The following is an 18,764-nucleotide window of genomic DNA, read 5'->3' as shown; positions in this document are numbered from 1 at the left end:
GAATGGTAACCAAAGAGCCCAGAACAACTTCCAAAGAGATTAGAGGTGAACTCCAAGGTCAAGGTACATCAGTGTCAGATCGCACTATCCGTCACTGTTTGAGCCAAAGTGGACTTAATGGAAGACGACCCAGGAGGACGCAAATCATAAAAAAGCGAGACTGGAAATTTCCAAAATGCATATTGACAAGCCACAAAGCTTCTGGGAGAATGTCCTTTGGACAGATGAGACAAAACTGGAGCTTTTTGGCAAGTCACATCAGCTCTATGTTCACAGACGCAAAAATGAAGCATCCAAAGAAAAGAACACTGTACCTAATGTGAAACATGGAGGAGGCTCGGTTATGTTATGGGGCTGCTTTGTTGCATCTGGCACAGGGTGTCTTGAATCTGTGCAGGGTGCAATGAAATCTCAAGACTATCAAGGCATTCTGGAGCGAAATGTGCTGCCCAGTGTCAGAAAGCTTGGTCTCAGTTGCAGGTCATGGGTCCTCAAACAGGATAATGACCCAAAACACAGCTAAAAACACCCAAGAATGGCTAAGAACAAAACATTGGACTATTCTGAAGTGGCCTTCTATGAGCCCGGATCTAAATCCTATTGAACATCTGTGGAAGGAGCTGAAACATGCAGTCTGGAGAAGGCACCCTTCAAACCTGAGACAGCTGGAGCAGTTTGCTCACGAGGAGTGGGCCAACATACCTGTCAACAGGTGCAGAAGTCTCATTGAGAGTTACAGAAATCACTTGATTGCAGTGATTGCCTCAAAAGGTTGTGCAACAAAATATTAAGTTAATGTTACCATCATTTTTGTCTAGGCCAGTTTCATTAGTTTGTTTTTTTAAATGATTCTGCTGAACCATAATTCAAAAACAATATCTGATTTTCATTAGTTAATTTTCAGTGAATTTTTATTTATTATTACTTTTGTCAGTTTCAAGTTATTTCAGTGACCATTGTGGGTTTTTCTCTCTTTAACGGAACGTTACCAACAACTTTGCCTACGTCTGTATATACAGTATATTCATACATGTCAAAGTCTCTCTTTCTCTCTCTCTCTCTCTCTCCTCCTTTGTTCCTTCCACTAACACTCGACAAGCTGACCTGGACCAGTACAGTACACCTATGGACCGATGGCATTACTGTACTGTATATTATATACTGTATATTGTATACTGCTGAGTCACTGCTAGTTCAAAACAGAATGACTGTGTAAGAGAAGTAAAAACGACTCGTCATGTCATGTCTCGTCATGTCTCGTCATTTGTTTGTCCCCAGAGATACAAAATATTGTGTATCAATGTTGAGCATTTTAAAGGTTAACGAGACAATGCACCGTTAAAATTCCTAAAAAGGTACAAAAATCTATCTATAGAAAAACACTATAAATATACCCGACTACTACAACTAGCATGACAATTTTAAAATATATACATAGAATAACATAATACATACATTAGCAAAGTGTGCACAACATACTATAGACATTACATGACATGAGGAAGAAAGAGGGAAAATACAACCTCACAGAAAAGACATTTTTCTTTGTTTTGCAAACACTCAGCTGGACAAAGATTTTATTTTTTGATTCCTATTACAGTAAAAAGTTCCAGAAACTCAAGATGAATATTTATATTATTTAAATGAGGTTTATGTGATCAATATGTTTTAGTTTTTACTTTATTTGATTTTATACAATTCAGTTTGTTTGATTGTTATTTATGTACTTGATGTATGTTTGGGCAATATTTAAGTTATTGGTCATTGTTGCGAAATAAACCCCTTCAGGGCGATTCAAGAACCTGATGATGAGAGAGAGAGAGGGAGAGAGAGAGGGAGAGACAGACAGAGAGAGAGAAAGAGAGAGAGACAGAGAGAGAGAGAGAGACAGAGAGAGGGAGAGAGAGAGAGAGAGAGAGATAGAGAGAGGGGGGGGGAGTGAGAGACAGAGAGAGGGAGAGAGAGAGAGAGAGAGAGAGAGAGAGAGAGAGAGAGAGAGAGAGAGAGAGAGAGAGAGAGAGAGAGACATGGGATCCACAGGCGTCAGTGTGCTGACGCCCAGCAGCGTCCTGAGTAAAGCACAATAAGAAGAAGAAGAAGAAGGGAGAGAATCCAGGCAGGGAGCTGCCGGGTCTCTGTAGATACAGACACCACCACTCACTAGTGATGACTGAGAGGGATTCTGTTTTTATCAGTCTATATATACACTGCTTTTTAGGAATTTCTTGCATATCATACCTTTAAACATTGAATTTCAGCTGAACAGAAATAGAACATTTTAAATCAGTATCTGTTGACTACGTTATTTCCTTCTTCTCTCTAAAGCAACCAGTGTTCTCCAGAGACAACATCATCCCACTCTAACTGGATTTGGCTCCTCCCCAACCAACCACAGGAGAGAACGGAAGGCCAGCTACGGTCTGCTGAGACAGACGGATCCGGACAGGACTTGACCTCTTAGTTCCAGATGAGTTCAGACTCTGAAAGACTTTTCAGCAGATTCACACTTAACAGTGTTTCATCTTACATCCTTCTTTCTGCTTCCTTTATTTCAAGAATATCAGGAATAGTTAACAGTTAATCTGTCTGATGTGGTGACCAATAAACTTTTCATGTCAGAAGATCAACGTGAGCTAAATTAGGAGCTATAGTGATTCCAGTCTTCCTGTTCAGGCACATCAAATGTGTCTATTAACAAGCCGTTGTAAGGCAGTAAATATGAAAACAAAAGACATGTTGAGGTGAGGCTGATGAGAACGTCATTAGTATTGGACAGATTCAAATGTTGACCCGATGGTGATTATAGATGGAAAGTTAAATTCATCCTGTGGGTTACAGTGGACAGTCATGTTTCTCTATGGCTGCCTAGGGCTGCAAAATTCAAGGAATATTCAAGGTGTAAACTTTCCATATGGGGAATTTATGGGAATTAACAGGAAATAACGGAATAAAATGGAAATATAGGAGTTGTCTGTTCAGGCTGTATTTACCATGTCATAAGCAGATATGAGCTAGAACTAACCTTTTACCATCAGAAATAGACCATATAATAATAAATCCATTCATTTGCCAAATAAAAAGTGAACACATGGTAACAGCTAGCTAGCAAAAACTAGCAGAAGGTGTTAACGAGTTATAAACTGTGCACTCGAGGTGGAAGACATATCTATGGAAGGGGTTGTCTGTTCCCATTTCAACTTCCCCTGGAAACTGTCCGACGCTTTGCCCCCCCGCCCTATAAAGGTCAGTAGGTCTGGCTTCTGTAAGCTTGGCTTAGTTTGAAACCTCTCAGTCGTGGGTCATACTGATGGCACACTATTGACCCTTTAAAGATGAACCTGGACCAGGTGTATGAGGCTGGATATCCAGACTGTACCGTTCTCTGCTCGTCTTCACATTTTCTTATTTCTCTAAACTTCAGTAAACAGAGCTGCTGCCTTCCTTTCATATCACTGCAGCAGATTATTACACAGGCTGTCTGGTATGTTTGTCGTCCTATCAGTGAATCAACAGTAAAGAATACTGCCGGCTACAGTGAGATAAGAACACAGATACAGGCCTGACTCATACAAGCCGGGGCAGGTCAGAGACTACAATGGAATGATGCAATAAAACAACACAAACCTGATCAACACCTGGAATACTTCAACTAATCCTTTAGTGACTTGAATAAACATGCTGGCTACAATGGCCCATCACACACACACACACACACTCGTAAACTCGTTTCCATCTTGAGTGGGGACCAACTTTTTGATCATCACTTGTGGGGACCACCCTCACACACACACACACACACACACACACACACACACACACACACACACACACACACACACACACACACACACACACACACACACACACACACACACACACACGCGCACACACACACACAGTTGTGGTACCTGTTGCGGTGCGGCAGAGTCACTGTGTAGAGCTGTTCAGTAGGTAGGAGGTTTCCACACCGCAGACTGGACGGCAGCAGTACAGAAGTAATACTAACTATGGCCTCCCAGTCCTCTGTGGACTACACACACACACACACACAAAACACACACACACGGAACAAGCTTAAAGACCTTCATTAATCAGGACAAAGAGCTTCACATCAGTCTTGTAGGTGCTGGTCCACACACTGACACACCTCAGGTTCGTAGCGGATCATGATGTCGTACTCCATGGCGTAGGGGATGTTGTCGACGGTGAACACCAGGCCGGCGCCGTCTTTGACGCGGGCGAAGCCGGGTCCGGTCCACGTCACCATGTGGCTGGGAGTGTGCTCTCTATGAACGCTCCTCACGTCCGGCTGAGACAGACAGAAACACACACACACACATTACCAGAGAACCACCTCTACTTTATATACTATACTACATATACTGTGTCCCCTGACTGACCTGACCCTCTACCGTCTTCAGGAGGACAGCTGTGTGCTCTGAATTATAAGCTTGCGGAAAGTCTAATAAAGCAGCTTTTATGAAGACTAGAGCTGCTCAATGGATCATTTAGATCAGCTATTCTCAACCACTGGGCCGCGGCCCACTGGAGGGCCTCAGAGCACCACCTAGTGGTACTGATAAATGGTTAGATTAACCTCTTCAAAATCCAACTATATTGTTTTCAGAGGTTGTAGCGGGCGGGGTTTAAACGCTAGAGGAAGGATACTGGAATGATATGAAACTAAAAATCCTAACGAATCCCTCGGTCCCAACCATGCCATGCTAGCTTTTCGGGAAGGAGGCTAAATAACACTTCAAAGTTACGCTAAATTTTGGCTAGGAAAAACTGGCATAGTCATTTTCAAAGGGGTCCCTTGACCTATGACCTCAAAATATGTGAATGAAAATGGGTTCTATGGGTACCCACGAGTCTCCCCTTTACAGACATATATGTCTTGGATGCAGTAACACAAAATGGAGCATTTTCTTAAACGAGAAGTGATGTTGGAGACAACCCTGCACCAGTAAAAGCTCCAAAGCGTGTGGTGAGGAAATATGACCCGGAATACTTTGGATTCATATTGGATGGCAGTGATGGGTGAGGGTAAGCTGAATATTACATTACACCTGACAGTGGACACATAATTATAGCCCAGTTTGTTATTTATTTGGGAAGGTGGTCCTCGGAATTACTTTAACAATCAGACGTGAGCTTCAAGTTACAAAAGGTTGAGAAGCCCTCATTTAGTTCACCAATCAGAGTCAGAGAGACCGTCTCTAGTTCAGTTTCTATTTTAGTTTAAAAACTTAGAATAGGAAGATGAATCCATACTGTGAAATTATTTGGTCCGGTGTGGAAATCAAGGCACGTTTTCTGTTAACTGAACCACAGGTTTCTTTTGTTAAAAGCAATGAATGATTATTGGTGATATATAACAGGATCTCTGTCCTTCTCTGTGTACATTTGGTGCTCTTGACAACTTCTCACTGTTCCAACACAGACATAACGCACATACAGCTGCAGCAGCTACACTATCACTTCATGTTCACAAGCTGCTAACTAGAGAAATGGAGCGATGATGAATCATTGCTTCTGATCTGCTCTTTGTCTGACTTGTTGTATCTTGCATCCAGCCGTGGAAAGTAACTACAGTAAGTACATCAACTCAAGTATTGTACCTACTGTACCTACAGTTTAGATGTTCTTCAGATTACACTGAACTCTACACTCCTACATACACATTCACCTCTCTGTTTCAGCTTGACTAGTTTGAAATGACGTAATTAACTTGACAGCCAAGCATTTAATTAGGCCAAGTGGTGCACATAGCACATGACCACAAACCTTTAGAAATGTGAGCTTTAGAAATGTTGTACAGTACGTGTAAATACAGAGGCTATTAATGTATTATTAAATTATAAACTGCTGCTAGCTGACAGATTCAGTTCACTTTAACATTAACATTTCTGGACACTCCATTCAGCTTAAACTGCTCAGATAGACCTAGTTCATCTACATTAGTGGCTCCCCAAGATAAATCTGAGCGGTCAGATGATTAAAGCCATAAAGAAAATAACTTCCTAATTACTTATATTTTCTTCTTTTGCTTTTTCCTTGTTAGTACTTTCTCATGAGGTTATATTGTAGTTTGCAAGCATAGATTTATTTTATGTATGTCTTCCCTCAATAGAGGCTATAGAAAATGTATATCAATTATGTGTTATTGATGAGTGTGTCACCATTCTATTGTTATGGAGTGGCTTTTGCCATGTGGGCTTTCAAGATATATATATATATATTTTTCTTTCATTGTATTGCTGGTTGTTTCTGACTGTTTTGGCCACGCCTCTGTTGTTGTGAGAGGATATGTCCTGGCGGTGTACCCACACATGATTTCTATTATGTAATCATATAGTCTCTTTCCTGATTGGTGTCTGTGTCTCACCTGAAATATTTAAAGCTTGCATCACGTCTTGAGTGATCACGCTGATGACGGCTTATTGCTGAAACGCGTTCGTTTGGTTGCCCAAAATAAACTAAAAAAAGACTCTTTATCTTTGAGTGCCGGTGATTTGTTTCTTCTGTTCTTGCCACTACCTGGCACCCGATACTGTTCAAGATTTGGAGACGTGCTCGCTGCTATTTGCTATTCTGCTCTCAAAAAACACCCACAGGACAAGAATTCAGCCTGTTCTGAACAGGCATGTTCAACGACCACTGCACTAGTTTACAAAAACATGGACCTGTTTTAAGTGCTCTCACTTTAACATGCTAACAACCCTTTGCTTCTTCTGTATCTTAAAATCAGTGAGTCGTGTCCTACTGTCTGTTGAAGCTGGCGGATACGTCTCAGCGCCGCCCGATGCTGCTGCGAGTTGGTGATGCGACGGTGACGACGGTGCCTCCTCAGCTGGTTGCTGAGGTGCTGAACACAGTCGGTCTCTGCCTGAGGACGAACTTTGCCCTGAGAGGAGAGGAGGAGAGGAGGAGAGGAGGAGAGGAGAGGAGAGGAGGAGAGGAGGAGAGAGGAGAGGAGGAGGGAGGAGAGGATGAGAGGAGGAGAGGAGGAGAGGATGAGAGGAGGTGAGGAGAGGAGAGAACTTTTTACAGCATACAGGAGCAGACAGAGCCGAGCTGTGCTGAAATTATCGGAGCATGACATTGTATTACAATGATTAGTTATGACAGGTTGGTATCTGTGCCACTGTCTGGTGATTTTATGGGTCAATTCAGCTGTGGAGTTCTGTACAGAGATGCACGGTTGCATTCGAATAGTCCTTTTTGCTTAGGAAGGTTCCTAACGGAGTGAAATGACCCTCTCAGTACCTCAGTAGCAGCCATGATAAGAGCTGTTCGAATCCTCCGAATGCTGAGGAAAGAAGCTTCAATGCTTCCTTTATTATCTCCTTTAGCAGAGGATGCACTGGACCATCCTTTAACAAAGTAAAGGAGAGAATAACATCCCACAATTCCTTGCGGCCGCAGTCTTTAAAGTGATGCACCATTCGGCCGTTCATAATAACAAACAATATGCTTATCTTGCATATTATTTTCATACGCTCATACACTAATTGGGATTAATGTTTAATATGAGTGGACAGTGACAACCATTTCGTTTCACTTTATTTTTAATTAATTATTCATTTGGAACATGTAACAAATACCTCAGTAAAACACAAAACAAGAATAACTAATAAAATGAACAGTAAACAAATAATCAGCATAAATAAATATTACATGCCCCAAAAGAAGTATATGGTCCTACAGCTTCTCCATAACTCCAACAATTAACTCAATATTTATCATATATTCCTTTGTTTATTTCAGTTCCAACCTTGGTAATGAAGTGATATTTGTCACTGGTTGTCCACGTCTGGTCAGATAATCTTTATTATATGTTGATAGAGTGTCCCAGCAGCAGGAGGACCTGTGGTATTTGTCTTTAACATACTGCGGGTGAAGCAGCCTGTCATTGAAAGACCTATTTAACAACACACGGGTGAAGCAGCGCCTTCTGTAGTCCATCTTCAGAACATTGTAGTTTCACCACGGCAGACCTGCGTCACTAACATCCGCCACCGTCACATCATAATGACCGAGTCTAGTGGAAGTTTTCTCTGAAAACCGCGGTTGTCTTTTCCTGAGTCCTTCTGAATTCTCCTTCTCATCTTTCCTTGACCTCATGACGTTTTCATCGAGGTCAAGGAGAAGTGATTAGGAAAAGACGTTAGGACATAATTTTTTGACTTTTCGAACGCAACCCAGGACTGTATCTTGATTACTCTGAACCTCTTTTTTGTCCTTTAGCATGTTCACTCAATTTTCCATCCAGAGTCACTTCAACCAGCCACGATCACCTCCTGAAGACAACAGCCTCATATGTCAAAGACACATCTCCTCCCATTCGGTGTCTCTCACTGTTGCCTTTTCCCCCCCACATTCCTGTAGCCGTGATGTTGTCAGTGTGTAAGTGGACTGTCTGAGCTTGCCTGAAAGGCTAAATGGGGAAGTGGATCGGTCGGGGGGGGGTGTCCTCAGAGTGGAGAGGACGGAGGTGGATGGAGGGCGGTGAAAGAGACAGACAGAGACAGTAAAGAATGTGAGAAAGTGGGTGGACAGAGATGAGATGAGTGATGGCCTGTCACCGTCTCTGGTTGGATGGGGGGGAGCTTAACGAGAATATTAATAGAGATCAGAGTGGTGTTTTAAAGGTTCTCTATACGACATTCAGGGCATTAATATATCATCAACTATTGTCTATGTAAAGATATAGAGGAGTAATGTCTACCTGAGTCTATGATATCAGCATTAATATATCATCTAACACTCATATGATTTTGTCGACTAATCGATTAGTTGATTTAATCAACAGATCTGTAAGACTGAGTTCCTCTATCAAGAAAAGCACCACTTTAAATCTGGTATTTACCAGAGATGCGCTCATATGTTTCTTGGAAATGAGTCATTCAGCACAAAAAAAGCATAAAAAACAACTAATAGACTACAGAGATCTCGGTCGACAACGACCAAAAACCACCAATTAGTTGACGAAGAGGGGGCAGCCCTAGTTGTCATGGAAACGTAGCAGCCACCCTCGTAGCAGCCAGCCGTGTGGAGGCAACAGATGTGCTCTGAATTTCAAGTTTTGCTACTTTAAGTAATGGTTAATATTGTAGAGGGACTTGGAGGAGGACGTAGATAAAGAAACATGAGCTCATATTACCTCTAAGAGTGATAAAGTGTGTTTCATCACCAACGCAGTGATACATCTCCCCTCGTCAAAAGCTACATTTAGTAGCTGCAGCTGTTATTTCATGTGTGTCAGATACATATTTAATCAACATAAAGGGTAAATATAAGCAGTATTGAATCAGGTTAGACATGACAGTGGAATTAATCTTCTCATCTCATTATTCCTTTATATATTTCTGGATGTCTTTGCATCTGATTGTAATAAGCCTTTAAACTAAAGTGTGTGCCGCGTGGGAGCGATACCACACCAGAAGTCTGTTATGAGTCTGAATCACAGTAGCGTGCTCACCGGCAGTGCAGAGTCACCCGGGGAGTGTCCAGTGGCGTCTTCGGCCTCGTATTTGTAGAAGTCCAGCGGAGCACAGAAATACCCAGGCTTCACCTCTGAACACTGTCGACCAATCAGATGCCTCCTGCAGTCACACTGGCCGTTCTCCATCATGCACCTGAAGTGACAGACACGGAGGCCAACTTTAAAAGCTTCTCTTCGTCTCTTTCTCAAAAGCATATAGTCGTATAACATGTTGAAAATCTACACCTGTTGTTGAACGCTCCACCGAAGTCACAGTCACATGGTCTGCAGCCGGCCAGGTCGTTACTGAGCCCCCAGTATTCAGGCTGCGGGGACGGGAATACATCTCAACACCAGTGACATGTTTTACACTCTGCGCTTTGTCTGAAGCGCTGCTGTCCTTGTACGCAATCGGTACTATGTAATGTGCTCCTTTATCAATGCTACCAACACATTTATTAGCTAACAAAATCAATCAGTTGTCAGGTAATACAACTGCTTTACTGCTTTCAACAGACTTTATAAGAAGAGCCGTTGTTACTGACCAGACACTGGTCGCAGTAGCGACCGGTGACGTATCTTTTGCAGGAGCAGTCGCCACTGATCTGGTCACACGGAGCGCCCATCATGATGATGCCACGAGGGTCACAGCTGCAAGCTGATGGAGACACACACACACACACAGAATAAAGATGGCGGTTGATGTCTATTTACAGATCTTACATACAGATGAAGTGGTTTTATGTGAATCCATCTTCATCCCTGTTCAAACACACACAGGTACGTACGCTGACAGCCCAGCGGGTCGTTCTGGCTCAGTCCGTAATAACCTTCCTTGCAGTCGTCGCAGCGCGTGCCTTTGACGTTGGCTTTGCAGCGACACTGTCCTGTGATCATCCCCATGTCCAGGTCGGTGTGACTGTCACACACTCCTCCCTCCAATGATCCGACTGGGTCACAGTCACAGGCTAGAGGTCAGAGGTCAGAGAGAGAGTGTAAGTGAAGGGAGAAGAGAAGGAGAGGCATCCATATAAATGGGAAGAAGTGAGAAGGTTTTAGTTTTGTGATGCACGTCTGCAAACTGACACTTAGATGGTCGTCATACAACCCTTGAATTATATAATGTTAATCATACTGATGCATAATATGCCTATGAGACACACACACAGTGTGTATGCAAATGTTGCTTTATTCTTCGCTCCGGTAGAATTCCTGATCTATTTTTACATCAACACTGATGCATATGATGGTGGCTCAATGGGGCTTTGCTTAGTGTGTTTGCGCAGCACGAGTGTGTGTGTGTGTGTGTGTGTGTGTGTAGCAAAGAGAGAGAGTGACGGTGGGGCAGACAGCTGTTGGTGATTGGAGTCTGATTCTGTGGGATTATGAATCTGTTTCAGAGAGTCAGAGAGCAGCAGTCTCTGCTCCACCGAGGCTGCAAAATGTAAATAAATGTATTTATTCAGTGCCTTTTTATTGGGCATCAACCTCGCATTTACACGCGTATTCTTAGTCGAAAAAAAAGACGAAGTGTAAAATGCTTCAGGTCATTTCCAACCTTGAAACGAGGTTAAGGCTGATCTGCGTGTTCAGTCAATGACACAAAAAGAGTGAGCTTGTACAGGAAACAAATGAAATTAAAGCTGCAAGCAGCGTTGAATGGGCCCTCGCCCCTTTGCACATGTCGGGGGTACCCACTGCCGTGCATTTCTATGAAAGTCAGACACTGCACGCAACAGTTTGAGGGTATTTTCTGCGTGGACCACGTGGAGCTGCAAATGACCTGTTGAGAACCTGTGAGGCATCCTTAAAAAGCACTTCTATGAGGGTGGGTGACAGTATACAACCATTTCCTGTTGCCAGTAGGTGGCGTTATCACCATAACTCAATAATGGCACGTATATGTCTTCAGGCCAAGACTCTTATAAAACAAGTCAAGTTTGGGGCAGACTGGACAATGTATAGTCAATTTACAACAACTTCCTGTTTCCTGTAGGTGGCGCTATGACTATCACTCATAATTGCACGTATATGTCTTCAGGCCTGGACTCTTATCCAGCTTGTGAAGTTTGGGGCAGATCGGACTATGTAAAGTCAAGTTACAACAGGCCTCCTGTGTCATGTCGGAACATCGAAATTTGCCGCGCCGTCACAACAACGCCGTTTCGCAAAAACACAAAAGCTTTGCAATTTAGCATCGTGAAGGTGTTGAGATTCTGCTGCCCGACTTTGAGTTGGATTTCTAGAATCCTCTAGGGGGAGTATTGTGAAGTTCCATACCTGTAAAGTGATAAAATGGCATCTTCTCACACATGACCTATGACATGGCTGTTAGATATTTTCCAAATGATTCGGGTAAAATAAGATTATTTTTCTACTCAACACTGGACTGGAGGTTAGTCGCCATTTATTGCCGTTCTACAGTGAACATTTACACTTGGTGGCTGGAAAACCAAAAAAAGACTCACCGACACAGACCCGTGGGTCCCTGACGTCCCTAATGGGGTCTTGGTAGTAGAAAGGTTGGCACATCTCACAGTTGCGTCCCATGGTGTTGTGCAGACAGTCGTCACACACTCCTCCGCTGACGTTGCCCGTGGCCAAATACACTGCCATGTCAAAGTGACACTGGCTGGAGTGGCCGTTACAGGTGCACTCTAAAGATATGAGCAAAGAAATAAAGATGTGACCTTGACTATAAGAGGAAACCAGCGTTTCCTCACTAGCAGTTGATTCCCATCACATCAGCTCGGCTCGGCCTCCTGAATACGTTAAAAGTAGCAGTGAGTTTAATGGATCTGCAGGTGTTCTCACCTCTGCAGGTGTGTGGGTTCTCTGCCTCCGCTGGTCTCCACGGCAGGTCGTGGTGGAAATGTCGGCAGCGCTCACAGTTCAGGCCCTCTGTGTTATGTTTGCATACACAGCGACCGTGGATCTGGCCAATCACAATGCAGCAAAATGATAAAAACACAAAGGTGAATGAAGTCATTGTCAATAATAACAGCACGGTGATTATTACTGAACAAATTAGACCAGCTGAAGTTTCTGTTATCTTCTTACAGATCCTGCTGTTTTTGTCTTTAATGCAACATGTTTCTGATGACACTAGCTCACCATGCCGTTCTCCCGGGCGTCCACCCCCGGCACCGGGTCGCACTCTGAGGCGTGTCCGTAACAGAAGCAGCTCCCTCTGACCACCAGCTCATAGATGGCGTAGTAATATTTCTGCAGGACGTCGAAGCGTCGGTCCAGCAGGTCGTCTCCCAGAGTGTTCAGCTTGGTGAAGTTGATACGCAGGTTGGTGATACGCAGAAGTTCTGTAAAAAAAAAAAAAAACATTTATTAGGTTGGATTTGTCAAGTTAACCCATTTCATGACAAACCTGACAGCTCATCAGTGTGCAAACATGTTCTGAATGACTGGTGTTAAAAGTGTTTATTAGCCTCATTACTCTTTAAAAGCAGTATTACTGTCAGAAAACACGGTGCTGTGCTGCTAATAACAGTGTTAGTGCTCCATAGTCTCCTCTGACCTTGAATGTCCAAGCTGTAGGGGTCCTTCACATGAATGGCGGGATCCAAAACCTTATAAATGACCTGGAAGACAGAAGAGAATTGTCCCTTTAGATTCTGGGATGGATAACCAAGAACACATTTACAAAGGTAAAGCAGCTCTGAGCTGGAAATAAATGACTTATTAAAGCTTCAGTTAAAACATTGATGTTATTATGAGCACATCAGAGTCAAAGGGCACTTTGCTTTATGAAAAACACTTATTTTAGATACGTATGTAGATATGTATTTACACTTCTGTTTGCTTTGTGAAGACACTTATCTTCCTACAGTTTATTCTTTAAAGTATTAATCATAATATCAAACACCTGTACACAGACCTGGACCTCTGTCCTCCAGGAGATTTAGCCTCTCTAACAACTTACTTCAGTCCAAGGGGGCTTATTGGCATGGGTAACATACATTTACATTACTGAGCAACTGTGAATTAAAAACTAAAATATGGTCCTTTCTCAAGGTTCCATGGTGGGGAGGAGGCCGTGTTGCTCTGGCTCTATCTATCTGGTGTGGAGAGGAGGTCGTGTTGCTCTGGCTCTATCTATATGGCGTCGAGAGGAGGCCGTGTTGCTCTGGCTCTATCTATCTGGCGTGGAGAGGAGGTTGTGTGGCTCAGTTTCTTGACGTTCTCTCGGTCCACACTAATTGTACTATGTTGCTACACGGCTTCTTTAATTCCATCTGTTGACTCTTGACTCCCTCCTTGAGCCAGTTTTGTGACAGGCAACCAACCAATGAGCTTGTGAGCCACAGACAGGCTAGAGAAAGCTTTAGAGACGGACTAATGCATTATTGGTTTTGGTCTTTTTTATGGGATTTGTTTGTTAACAAGAGTTTTGAAAATTACCAACCTTGTGTTTTGACTCTGTCCTCCCTGTCCAACATGTCTCTACTATCACTGCTACAAGCCCTGCTCTACTTCTTACCTCTCCCTTAGTTGAGGGTTCGATGTCGGAGTAGCGCTCCTCACAGATGATGTCGTTGATGTGGTGCAGGCCGTTGGCGGAGACGCCAGGGAAGGTCTTGGTACAGTTTGAGGCAAAGTAGCGGTAGGGGTGCCACGTGCGTCCGAAATCAGCCGAACGCTCGATGATCATGGCTGCAGGTCGGAAAGTCTGAGGAGCAGAAGAGAGGAATCCAGGAGCTTCATCTGCACAGGCTCCTAGTAATCTGGTGATTTGTCTTTATGAAACAGCACACAGGAGTTACAGTGAGGCTCCTATTATATGGACTATGTGAGAAATATCTGTGATGTTTGTGATCAGATGACGGCACCTTGTCAGACTGAGTTACCTGGACCTTCAGTTTCATGTTTGCTTTACTAACAGTAAGATGATGGGCTCAAGCCTGCTGGAATGTAGACACCCATTCAGAGTGCACACAACACACACACACACACACACCCACGTAAATAAGAGCTGGTACCTTGAACTTGAGGATGAGATGTGTGAAGTGGAATTCAGCCTCCAGGTTCAGTCTGATGCTGACATTCTCCTGTCCTGTGGAGGAAACAACTGTCACTCAGTGTCATAACAACACTGTTGATGTCTCCATCCTAAAGTCACTGTCTGCTTGACTGAGGGACTGTTAGGAGACCTTTACCATCCTTCAAGAAGTCTTCCAATATGAGGTCATAGATTTACACTGGCCTCACGTCTTTGAACATCAACAGCATTCCTCCGTATTTTGACATAGACTCAGTTCATTATTTTGTAAAACCCTTGTAAAATATAGAAGTTCTTTACCATTAAAATATAACAAATAAATAATAAATATTCCTACAGAGGCGGTCAGCAGCAACATGAACACACTGAGCATGTTGTTGTGTACTGTTACAGAGTAAATACACATGCACAGACACACACCGTTGACAGACTGCCACCAGGTGTTGCTTCCGTTGGGGTCCATGAGGTAGATGACGTTTTCGATGAGGTGGCTGTTTCTGTGGCGGTGCAGCTCATAGCGGTGCTGGGAGTTACACTCGAAGCACTTGTCTGACTCCTGTCAAGGAAGAAAACACACATTTACTCTGGGAGAACTTTTCCTCAGATGTTTTAGAGACGATGATGAAGAAATAATTGAAACATTTGATGTGATAAAAATAATAAGCAGGCTTGCTGATATTTTTTTTAGATTTGTACCAAAAAAATCTAGTGGGTCAGTAGGGGCATACTACACCCACTAGTGGGTTTTTATCATCTAGTCACATGGTAGATCACTGAAAGAAGGAATAAAAGAACACGACGGCGACCTCTAGTGACCGTAGTAATTATGACAGGAACAGAAGCTGAAGTGAGGGCTGACAGGAGGGTCAAACAAACACAGGACTATCACCCAGGTGACCGGGGGTCACATCCTTAGTGAAACCAACAATGTTATTACCTCCGCCAAGGCCGAAGGCCTAGGAAGGAGGTTATGTTTTCACCGGCGTCGGTTTGTTGGTTTGTTGGTTTGTTGGTTTGTTGGTTTGTTTGTCCGTTAGCAGGATTACTCCGAAAGTCCATGATGGATTTGAATGAAATTTTTTGGAGGGGTGAGGTGTGGCACAATGAACAATCCATTTGATTTTGGTGGCGATCCAGGTCATGATCCGGATTCAGGATTTTTTTTTTAAGAACTCTGATCAGCCTGAGCATTAAGACCACAGGGTATAACACATGCGCAGTGTAACTGATGACGCGTTGATGATGCGTTGATGACGCGTTGATGACGCGTTGATGACGCGTTGATGACGCATGACCCTGCCTCCTTCTGGAAGCAGAGAGATGTGTGTGTGGTTATGTGTGCGGGAGCTGCTGTCCGTCCGCGGTGAGAAAGAACAAAGTGGTAGATGACGGGATGACAGACAAGGTAGTGTAACGTTATACAGACATAACAAGGCTGCTGAATGAGAGAGGCATCCGCCGATACGTTACACGGAAACACACCGTGTTAATAATGAGCCAACCACCTCACGATACCGCCAGCTGTGAGCTGTGATCTGTTTTTAAAGTCACGTGTTGGCCGAGGTCTGCGCTCTCTGAGGGCAATTCTAGTTTTAAATAAAAACATTCACTTTTTTCCTAAACTTAACTAAGTGATTTTGTTGCCTGAACCTAAAGCAAAAGCTGTTCTGTTTGTGTTGAAAACGCAACATTACATTTAGTTTTACAACGTGTCGCTTTTAAGTTTCTCTTTCACTTTAACAAGGTAGTAGGGCCCTAATGACCCACATCTATGGTGAACACTGGCTCACTGAATAGAAACGGGTGATAACAGCCTGGCTCCTCCTCCGGCCAGGAGTAGAGCTTCGCCTCGCTGCTCCGCTGGTCACCGCTAGAAGCCGACACTACGCTGCCAGAAGTGAAGTTCCTCGTAGTAACTTTAAAAAACATACATTTTCTAAGAAAGTTAAAATATTACACAACGATAGGCTAATTAGGCCTAAATAAATGTATTTTTTTATTTGAAATGTGTCCCCCACAGAGTCAGCTAGACAGATTTCCGCCCTTGGACTAATGTACAGTGTCAGTCAGCCCTGTGATAATAGAGCTGTTTCCTCAGATTAAGGATTTCATCTGTCAAGCTGAAATAATGTGGGTAATGTGCCCCTGTGTGCCAATACCAGTGTGAATGGGACACAAGCCATAGGGGACTGGATTGTGTCTCCACTGGGTCAAAAGATTAAAAAGGAAGAATAGTTGGAGAGAGAAGAGAGGGAGAGAGGAGAGGCACACGAGAGGAACAAAGACAGAAGGAGCTGTGTGAGAATAACAGGCGTCCAGCAACGCTGCTTTAAGCTAAATGCTAACATGCTCACTTTGACACTGTCCACATGCTGATGTTTAGCAGGTATTACCATGGTTCACCATGTTCACCATCTTAGTTTAGGGTGTCAGCCTGCTAACATTTACTCATTTGCACTAAACAACGTGCAGCTGTGGCCGATGGGAATGTCATTAGTTCATGTAGTTTAGCAGGAATTTGGTCATCAACCAAAGTATTGAAAAATAAATCATTTGACCTGATGATGGCGCTAGATAGAAATCCAGAGGATCTTCAAAGTTCTTACGTCTCATCCTGAGGGGAACATGATCGATCCATCCGATATTTGTTGAGATATAATAAAAAACAGAAATGTAATCCTCATGGAAAAGTCAGGGGATTGTCAAAGTCAACAGGCTTCATCCTCTTGGGACCACAAATGTCTGTACAACATTTTAGGCCAATCCAGCCAGTAGATGTTGAGATATTTTACTTTGGCCTGATGATGGCGTTCCATCCATCCATCTAACGGTTGTTGAGATATTTCACTCAAAACCCCAAATGTCAAAGTCATGGTGGTGTTACAGGAAAAGTCAGTAGGATTCATCCTCTGGGGACCATGAATGTCTGTACAAACTGTCATAGCAATCGATCCAATATTTACCGAGATGTTTCAGTCTGGGCCGGAGTGGTGGAACATTACTATCCCTAAAGCTACACCGCTAGCATGGCTAACAAGCTCTAATCTAGAAGAGGATCTCAGCTGACTACAGGAAGGATGTACAGTAATAAACTGCAGCATCAACGACTGAGATGAGGATAATGTTTTGAGGTATATTGATGTCAAAAGATTTGAGAGAGCTCAAAACGAATTTGATGCTCTAATGAATCCACGTCTGTTCCATCCCAAAGGACCTGCAGACTGAGTAGCTCTCAGAGTTTGTTTTGTACTCTCTCATATCTGTTGTCACCAATCTATTTCCATAAGTGGGAGAGAGGCGCGAACATGTACGATGAGGCACAGACATGAATGTAAGGGAAGGTGAAGGACAAATGAAGGGAAAATGCAGTGAGCTGGTGAAAAGCTGATATTGACGAGGCAGAAGAAGAGGAGGAAGAGCTGGAAAGGCAGAGGGTGTGGGAAAGATACATGAATGTGGGGAGCTCTGCCAAGAGCAGGAGCAGCAATCTGAAGGGGTTTAATAGAAACCGTTAGAGAGAGGAAGGTGCTGGAGAGAGAAGTGAAGAGGGTCTCAAACAGGACAAAGAGAGAGAGAGAGGGACATGCTGAGAGAGGGTAACATAAGGGGGTGTACATAAAGAGAGAGGGTAACATAAGGGGGTGTACATAAAGAGAGAGGGTGAGAGGGGGTGTACATAAAGAGAGAGGGTGAGAGGGGGTGTACATAAAGAGAGAGGGTGAGAGGGGGTGTACATAAAGAGAGAGGGTGAGAGGGGGTGTACATAAAGAGAGAGGGTAACAGGGGGTGTACATAAAGAGAGAGGGTGAGAGGGGGTGTACATAAAGAGAGAGGGTAACGGGGGTGTACATAAAGAGAGAGGGTAACGGGGGTGTACATAAAGAGAGAGGGTGAGAGGGGGTGTACATAAAGAGAGAGGGTAACAGGGGGTGTACATAAAGAGAGAGGGTAACGGGGGGTGTACATAAAGAGAGAGGGTAACGGGGGTGTACATAAAGAGAGAGGGTAACAGGGGGTGTACATAAAGAGAGAGGGTGAGAGGGGGTGTACATAAAGAGAGAGGGTAACGGGGGTGTACATAAAGAGAGAGGGTAACGGGGGTGTACATAAAGAGAGAGGGTGAGAGGGGGTGTACATAAAGAGAGAGGGTAACGGGGTGTACATAAAGAGAGAGGGTAACGGGGGTGTACATAAAGAGAGAGGGTAACGGGGGTGTACATAAAGAGAGAGGGTAACAGGGGGTGTACATAAAGAGAGAGGGTG

At 43.6% G+C, this 18,764-nt stretch overlaps 1 protein-coding gene across 5 annotated transcripts in view; it reads right to left on the bottom strand.

The window, feature by feature from the left end:
• The window catches only part of lamb2l (laminin, beta 2-like), a 71,891-nt gene that overhangs the window by 13,335 nt on the left and 39,792 nt on the right, over positions 1-18,764 (bottom strand). For 4 of the 5 annotated variants that reach the window (XM_074642482.1, XM_074642481.1, XM_074642484.1 and 1 more), the window contains 14 exons: positions 14,922-15,057; positions 14,482-14,555; positions 13,983-14,171; positions 13,020-13,083; positions 12,602-12,804; positions 12,302-12,422; positions 11,956-12,144; positions 10,276-10,455; positions 10,033-10,145; positions 9,734-9,813; positions 9,485-9,641; positions 6,767-6,907; positions 4,148-4,309; positions 3,909-4,030 (listed from right to left, as the gene is read on the bottom strand). In XM_074642482.1, coding sequence (XP_074498583.1) covers positions 3,909-4,030; positions 4,148-4,309; positions 6,767-6,907; positions 9,485-9,641; positions 9,734-9,813; positions 10,033-10,145; positions 10,276-10,455; positions 11,956-12,144; positions 12,302-12,422; positions 12,602-12,804; positions 13,020-13,083; positions 13,983-14,171; positions 14,482-14,555; positions 14,922-14,964 — 1,838 coding nt within the window. In that variant the 5' untranslated portion in view covers positions 14,965-15,057. Of the gene's footprint in view, positions 1-3,908; positions 4,031-4,147; positions 4,310-6,766; positions 6,908-9,484; positions 9,642-9,733; positions 9,814-10,032; positions 10,146-10,275; positions 10,456-11,955; positions 12,145-12,301; positions 12,423-12,601; positions 12,805-13,019; positions 13,084-13,982; positions 14,172-14,481; positions 14,556-14,921; positions 15,086-18,764 lie in introns of all 5 variants that reach the window. The other variant, XM_074642483.1, reaches the window with a different exon arrangement.

Source organism: Sebastes fasciatus, chromosome 8 (assembly GCF_043250625.1).
Source record: "Sebastes fasciatus isolate fSebFas1 chromosome 8, fSebFas1.pri, whole genome shotgun sequence".
In the NCBI taxonomy this organism is placed as follows: domain Eukaryota; kingdom Metazoa; phylum Chordata; class Actinopteri; order Perciformes; family Sebastidae; genus Sebastes; species Sebastes fasciatus.
This window is presented reverse-complemented; position numbering and strand designations above follow the sequence as displayed.